Source organism: Neolamprologus brichardi, chromosome 3 (genome assembly GCF_056152115.1).
Source record: "Neolamprologus brichardi isolate AB-2024 chromosome 3, ASM5615211v1, whole genome shotgun sequence".
Lineage (NCBI taxonomy): Eukaryota > Metazoa > Chordata > Actinopteri > Cichliformes > Cichlidae > Neolamprologus > Neolamprologus brichardi.
In genome coordinates this window covers 20,924,669-20,933,199 of record NC_142106.1, presented here as the reverse complement: position 1 = coordinate 20,933,199, position 8,531 = coordinate 20,924,669, and the positions used below count along the sequence as shown (strand labels likewise).

At 37.8% G+C, this 8,531-nt stretch overlaps 1 protein-coding gene across 1 annotated transcript in view; it reads left to right on the top strand.

Annotated features, from left to right (window-relative positions):
- The first annotated feature begins 4,985 nt into the window (after positions 1-4,985).
- Positions 4,986-8,531, top strand: part of LOC102788603 (uncharacterized) — a 28,753-nt gene continuing 25,207 nt past the window's right edge. Inside the window, exon 1 of the mRNA XM_087833974.1 lies at positions 4,986-5,433. Coding sequence (XP_087690100.1) covers positions 5,343-5,433 — 91 coding nt within the window. The 5' untranslated portion in view covers positions 4,986-5,342. The remainder of the gene's footprint in view (positions 5,434-8,531) is intronic.

The window sequence follows — 8,531 nt, the reverse complement described above, 5'->3', positions numbered from 1 at the left end:
TCTGTGCAGCTTTTCTCTTTCTGTTTATCATTCTGTGGACTAAATTACTTTATGGTTATTTAATATAGGACATTAATCACCATTTTCACTGTTATTTCTTTAAGAAATCCTGATTAATCAGTTCATTTCTTTCTTCGTAAAAATGCAGAACTTACTATTTAGAGGCAAAAAAAATCCATTAGAAATATATTACACAGTGATGGGTTCACAGGGTGTCTGCTACAACAACCTAAAATGCTAAATGACATGAATAATACATAAAGAATAAAGTAAGCAAGTGTTAACAACCCTGAAAGGCTTCAGTTTATCTAATTATTAAGAAAGTGGCCATTAGCTAAATAATTAAAAACAAACAATAACAAAACAACTTAAATAAAACAAAATAGGTCAATAAAATAACACAGATTAAATATTACAAAAATTAAATAGTTAAATAAGGTGAGGAAATTAGAAAAAAGAAAATGTGAAATAAATTAAAGGAGCTCAATATGTGAAAGTCTAAATCAATTGATAAATAAATTGATATTAAAATAATTATTTCAGTGATTGATTCATAATTATTATTAAATGTAGTCTTGCACTCTTGTTTCTTTGCTTGTATTAATCTGGATCTTGGGTGAGTGACTGACAAATGGATTCATCATTTTGTATAGGAGCTTTAGAATTTTATATTAAATGTTAATTTTTACACCTTTGATATATTCATAGCAAAGTAGAAAAGTCCAATGAGTTGATGCAAATCGCTTAAAACTTGATACTAACTTTATCTGTATTTAAAACAAATAATTAATGTTCTAAATACGTTTTTCCCAACCATTTGGAGCCACAGCACATATTTCACATTAGAAAAATCACACAGCACATCACCAAACAAAAATGTCACAAAATACATATTGATAATTTTCCCTGCACCAGGCAGAATTGGCTCAGTTTATCCCCAGTATAGCTTTTTTGCTTTTTTCTGACCACTCATCATGCTAGGGCCTTCATCTAGGTTGGTCCCAGGTCAGACTGATTACTTTTTCACTTCAAATGTTTATCTATTGCTATTATGTAATTTCTTTTTCGTCTTCCTCTGTTTTACTGGCAGTTGGCAACCAATTTAATTAGAGCAGGTAATTGTACCGCCCTCTAGTGGAAGAGAATGTAATTGTTCTGCCTGTTACTCACGCCGGTCACTTAGTGTACCAATCAGGTGGAACCAGATAATCTTCCACGGCACTCTGGTCATTTCTCACAGCACACCTATGTGCCGCGGCACAGTGGTTGGGAAACACTGTCCAATACAGATATTTATATGAGCTGGGATGCCTTCTTGTTAAATTGTAGAATTCTAAATATTCCAATTTAATACTGAAAGTATTAAATAAAGTCAAAATAGTCCACCTACCTTTTTCCTCAAATGGAAATAATGTGAACACAAAATGTTCAACGACGCACGCTCACACAAACACACACAGTGTATTCCCGTCTCACCCATGTGATTCCTTTAATCAAGCTTTGTTAATCACCGTGCAACAACAGTTTAACACTGGGTGTTTGAGGACAGCAGGAAATTGTTAATCTGAGCTGTTAAATCAATGCACACACAGGTCATCTGGATCCAAACCAGCCTACCAACCTCCTCCACATCAGCTACTTTGCAGTGGCCTCATTTAAAATAAATAAATAAGATGGTAAAAAGTTTATTAAGTCAGAAAGCTTAATGAATGAATGTAGTAACCATGATGCCATTAACACCTCAAAAGTTATTTGACACCATAAAAGGAATATAATTATTTATTTATTAATTTTCATTTTTTCAGTCTCTTAAAGTGTGATCTTTCTTGACAGAGCGACAGGATAATGGAGGACTAAATCAACCTATACTTGTTGCATGTTTGCATTTTTTTTTCTTTATGTAGGTTTTACTTTGTAAAAACATCAAGTTCTTCTGTAGAAGAACTTGATGTTTATAGATTGTGTGTTTTTGTTGTTTCTCTGCTGTTTTTTTTTTTTCTTTAAGCTTCACCTTTGGTAAAGCCGTGCAAATATTTTAATACTTAAGTTTTTATCCCAAAGTTTGGACACCAGTGTGTTCCATATCTTGGTTAACCATTCCTCTACATTTATCAGCAGTGCCCTCTTGTGGCAAACCATTGGAACTGCACTTGATTAATCATGGCCTGACTGCGTATTATTCTTAATAATGATCAGCATTTTAATAAAGTAACTTGCTCAAGTGTTGCGCTGTGTAATTGCTACAGAATCATCATTGTGATGATTTAAATTGTCATCTTTGAAAATCCGCCTCATTAAATGAAAGGCAGTCACCAGGTCAATGGAGCTAGACAGAAAATAGAAAAGATATCTGAAAATCCCTCAACTCCAAAGCACAAAAGAGAACACATTAGCTTCACTGCTATTCTAGACACTGTTAATATCTGATTACATACTTCCTGTGTGTTCACCTGTGTTATTCTGACTCAGGCTCCTGATCTCTCCACTGTGTTAGTCATGTGAGAGGTTTTTTTTAGCTGCGTTGTGCCAAGTTTCAGTTTACTTCACTTCACATTTACCTGTTTCTGTTTGCAGCAAAGCTCCGCGCACACAGGCACTTACAGTAAAAAGAACTTTCTGTAGTGCTCATTTACATATTTTATTCTAAAGCTGGCCTGCATTCTGTATATTTATGTATGTCATTTGTATACCTGCATACAAATGACCGCATTCTTCCAGAGGACGAATGTGGTCATTCACTGGTAGAAACTCTCAGAGAGCTGCAAATTCTAGATGAATCAAGCATACAATGTATCCCTTTGTGTGTGTAACAAAACTAACTTCAGGGTTATTTAATGTCACTTCATCATAAGCACTTTGAAGTAGAAGGGACAAGAAAACAGCCACATGCTGATACCTAGGGTTTTGTGCAATTACAATCCTACAGAACTGTAAAATTTTCTAAGTTGCCTGAATTAACAAACATGTTGCAAACTCAATACCTCACAAATATGAAGTAAAGGTAACTGGAGTCTTGTGAGTAAAAAAAAATCAGCAGAAAGTTGTAGAGAGTTCAGAGTACTTGTTATTAGCTTAATCTGATAAGAGGCAGATATTCAATTCACTTTTATGTATATACTGCCAAATCATGACAAAATTCATTTCAAGGTGCTTAATATTGTAAGGTAAAGACCTTCCAATAATACAGAGATACCGCAACAACAAGAGGACCCCCTGTGAGCAAGAGCTTTGGTGACAGCGGGAAAGAAAAACTCCCTTTTAAAATGAGGAAACCTCAGCCAGAACCAGGCTCATCATAGTAATAATGAATCATTAAATGTAGAGTGGTGTATAAACACACGGTGAATGAGAAAGTGTATGTTATCCATTCAATAAGATTTAATTAACATCCCTGAAGCTTTGCACTACATGGCTCATTTAACAATACAATAGTCTCACTCATGGTCTATTAAAAGCCAGACCTTTACCCTCTTCCTGCCCACATGCACACTGGAAATCCATTACACATTTACAAGAATCAACGTATGACGTAATTAATGATGCAAACACTAATAAATTCAGGATTCATGTTAAACATTAACAATCCCACGAGTCTGTGTGGACATCAAGTGGAAATCAAGTAGGTAGGTGAATGAAAGTAAGCAAACTTTCCCAGCAAGTATAACCAAAGTGCCAATTCAAATTCAGTCATGACTGTGTTTAGAGTATGTAAGCTGTTATCAGCTAAATTCTTTAATATTGCTTCCTAAGCCTTTGTCGCAATTTTCCACATTTTTACTGTCACTTTGTGGATCATGTTAAGTTGTTCAGCATCAAAATTTTGTAGTTTCACATTTGTGATTTGGGCTTCTTTCCCGTTGTTGGACAGCAGTTGGTGGTCTTTTGCTTCTCTTTCCTTTCTTTTGGTGTCTTTGTAGCTACTGTAAATGGCAACTTTGCATGTCTTAGTACTGATTTTACTTACTATTTTTGCAGATGATTGCATCACTGTAGCAGTGTTGCATTCTATGTAGTTATTTTACATCACTGTGGTCATTTAGCTCTGTGTATGTGTGTTTATCGTTGAATTTTCTTTTGTTCTGTCTGTGTTTTTGAGCATGTTTACATTTTCTGCACCTCTCGGAGCTCATTTTGCCCTTAACAGTGGTCATTCTTCCTCTCATTTTTGTGTTTTGCATTTTTTTATCCCACACTTTTGTCTGCATACTTTGTGCTGCATGTATGCCTTTTTAAAAATATTATGATGCCTATGTCTATCTATGCCTATCATTATGTGTTATGTAGTTTGTAAATTTGTAAATGTTTCAGAGGTATTTTGTTTCTGAGTTTTTGAAGAAGTTTTGGTTATTTAGTGTGTCTTTGTCCAACCTTTGTGCCTCTGGTGAGGATTCAGAGCATTTGGTGTCACTTTGTGTGATTTTGTTTGATTCTTTCTTTCTTTGAAGGCGTTTTGGGGCATTCTGCATCTCTTTGTCAAACTTTTGTTTCTATTTTAAGACATTTTGGTTTATTTTGTACTACTTTGCACCACTATTTGAGCCCCCTTGAAGATGTTTAAGATTATTTTGTGTCACTTTGAATGATTTTTGTGCTTTTTTGTCCAAATTTTGGATTTCTTTGCACATGTTTTTGCACGTGGGAGAACATTTTCTCCCACTTTTTGTCTCTGGGCGTTTAGGACATTTTGAGGTTTTTCTTGGGCCCCTTTGTTACTTTGCAGTTATATATTTGCCGTTTTGCGTGTTGGTATATTACAGTTTAGGTCAGGTGCACTTTAAAAAAAAAACAACTTTTCGCCACCCATGTTCATCCTCTTCTTCCGCCTCTCTACCTGGTTACTTCTCCCAGCACATACTGCCGCACACCATGACGTTAAGTTAACTAAACTAAACGTTTAGTCCTCCATATTTATTTATTCTTCTTCTCCGCGTTTTTTTTCCCTGTTGGTGACGTCACGGCGTCGGAGAGCGCCGAGCTCGCGACCAGGGAAAACAGGGAAGCTTGGAGAAAGTGTCATCTGAAACTCGCCGCAAAGATAGTTGTTGTCTGTATAATAAGACTTTACAGACTGCTTTTTCTCGCCTCGAAATCTTCGGAACACGCGGTGGAAGTGTTCAGCTAACCCTGGAAGTCATGTTGGGGCTTTAAAGTTGACGGTGTTTGAGCTTTCGCGGTGCAAGTTGGCGACGAAGCCAAAACAAGAGGAAGAATAAATAATGTGCCTGTCGCCGCCGCTGCTTCTGTTCTGACACAGCTCCAGTTTCCCACAGACACTCAGGAGAAGCAATTTGAAGGAGGAAGACAGAAAGTGAGAAAATAAGGTAGTAAAAGAAGAAGGAGAAATGGCCGAGGCACGCTCAGAAGAAGAGGAGGAAAGCGTGATGAGGGACACTCGGGAGCAAGTGGTCCGACGACAGCCCAACACCTCCAGAGGTAAAGAAAGAGCCACAAACATCATCTTTATGTGTTTGCTTTAAACTGTTTCCACCTGATAGACATCCAGTTCCTTAATACATAAGGAAGAAATAAGCTGTCACGAGTCTGGAAGGAAATGCAACCCCCAAGGTTTGATGTTATATGACCACATTTCCACCGATAAGGCTCAAAGCAAACAAACTGTCAGGTTTATTCTCTGTTATTCTTTATTTTCACATTGTGGTAATGTTTCTGTTTCACTTTTGCTCTATTTAAAGGTATCTTAACATACTGTTTAGCAGCTCTAGGATCCCAGATCCCCCCTCCCTTCCTCGTCTGTGAATGTTTAGCATCCCCGCAAAATCTATCACAGCACTGATAAAACGGCACCTTGACATGCATATAATGTGCAGTGTAGGCTCAAAATGCCGCTCACCTAGGGGTTTAAGAGGCAAAATATTAAGCCTGGATCCAGTGTGGACAGTGTTTATGATACTTGGTGTACATTTCAGGTCTAAAACCTTTAAATAAGAGACGTTTTATGAAGCGTGTTAATGTTTAGAGCTGATTATCTGATTAAAAATTAGTTGGCAACGTTTTTTGATTGTTATTTTTAAAGCATGAACGCTAAAATGTGTGTATATTTTCTAGCTTTCTTTTATGTTTCTAATCTCAGACCACGCAGGCGGTTTAGATTTGGCAGCTCTTGAGTGCTTTGTCACTTTTTCCTCAGACCACCTTTCGTTTAGCGAATCGAGGGAAATCACAAACACATTTCTGATAAGGTTTGTTTAGAAAGCCTTGATGTAGATGAGTGTGTGTCGCCTGGTTGAACTCAGGGTTGTAAATTCTTATATCATGATGTGAACTTGCCGACACTGGGGTCAAAGTTTGTGTATGCCTGTGCCCGGACTTACAACCATTAGTTGAAAGACCAAGTCTTCCTCTTTGTCTCTCTCTCGGGGAAGTTAAATTATAACTTGTCCTGACTCTTCTAGGCTTTTCTCAGTTAGTGCGTGAGTAAAGTGAGTCTGTAATTCTTCAGAAACTCTTCAGATGATGCATTCGCTTCTGCCCTGTGGTTAGGGCGGGGTACATTTTTGGAGAAATTACCACCGCTTCTTGACATGATTAACTGACACAATGCCACCTGTGTGTCTTTTTCTGGTTGTTATGTAAAGTTTCTAAGTCATCCCGGGAGTAATGTAAGGCTTAAAGATTAGACTGCATGAGATTAGATTTAATCCTGGGTGATATTTTTGTGGTGGCTAGAGAGGAATACTGGTGCTTTTATGATTTCATTTGCTAAACACGGAGCTGTAAGTGGTAATTATATTTATTACACAGTTGTTATGACTTTAAAATAGAAAATTGTATGTTTCCTAACTGTCCTGTGGCAAGGAAGTGGCTATGTACAGAAGGCCTACATTAAAAAAAAAAATATATATATATATATGTATATATAGCATACCTTTTTTTTAAGACAGGAAACAAAAACAACTTTTACATGCTGTACTTTGAGGAAGTGTTGGCACAATATGACTGTAATCTGTGACCAAAACAAAACAAGACTGTTCATTTAAATGTGAGATCATCGCATCTTTTGCCCTAATTTAGCAAACATTCCTCATCAGCAGCCTTATGCTGCATCATACGTAAGAGATGATGGAAAAGGTAGATGGGGTGACCATAACATCGGTGGTCTTGGACTTTGGATTTCGAAAAAGACAAGCTGCGAATGGTCAATACACGGGCACATGTGCACTACATTGACCAAAGAACTGGGCCACATAGACATTGCCCCACATAGCAGATAGATCTGGCCTGGATCTGGTGTCATGCTGGCATTGCTGGCTGACTTCTGGCATGGTAAGTGGTTATCCAGATATGGGCCAGGCCTGGCGCAGATGGCACTGTTTATGCGATGGCATGCCACTTCTGGCCCAATTATGGTTTAGTTTATGTGGCCCAGGCTCACAAAAAACAGGTCTTAATTTTTTGTGGTTCGATCTAGGGCTGTTCGATATAACGATATATATTGGATGACGATATAAAAACGTCTATCGTTTCATATTACGCTATCATTTATTTCGTGGTGTCCCAAAATAAAATGTTTACACCAATTTTTTTTCATCGTTTTGATGGTCACTAGTGGCTATATTAATTTGTTAAAGTTATCTCTTTCTCTTATATTTAATATGACCACACTATGGACGGACAAGTGACTGTTTTTATGTGTTGTCGTTAGCAACCACGATGATAAAACAATGGCATGGCTTCGCCATCCGCTTGTTTGTTTTGCATGTTAACCTTTCACAATAAAGCTCAAGATCCTGTTGAGACTTTTCAAAATAAACTAAATCCCATGAAAGAGCATACAGGATGTTTATGGATGAGAAGCAAAAAAGAGGCGTTAGGTGCTAAAAAATAAACCTTAGACTCAAACGTTAGAACAGGCTTTTCCCCGCAGCACGCCGTGTAATAAATATTCACAAAGAAAGCGGCGGCCGTTACAACTTATGTCTAAAAATGTATAACTTCATGCATCGGTTAAAAGTCTCAACTCCAGGTACACGACGCCCAGCTGAAAACACTTCATGCAAGTCGAGCTGCCCGAGATTCACAGAATTTACAGAAAATGTTAAATTTTTGTGATTTATATCGTTATCGGGATGATAGATGTCTTATATCGGGGTATGAGATTATGGTCATATCGCACAGCCCTAGTTCAATCCCTGGCTCCTCCAGTCTGCATGTCAAGAGTGTGAATAGGTAGCACTCATGTAGGAAGCACTCAGTTTAGAGAAAGTGTGTGATTGGGTGAATGTGGCATGTTGTAAAGAGCACTTTGAGTAAACCGGGAGGGTTGAAAAGCGCTATATAAGAATCAGTCCATTCACTGTCCGAACAGAGTTTCGTCATGTTACTTTTGCACTATTATGTTCTGGCACATGTTGTTATTACATGGCTTGATTAAGGTACACATTGGGCTGACATCTGGGGTCAGAGCTGAAACTGTTCTGGGCCAGCAAAGGACCACCAGTGTGTCTGCAACTAGCCTTGTGCTGGCCCATGTGTGGGCCACTTCTGGCAAACCTGATCTGGGCCACCAAAGG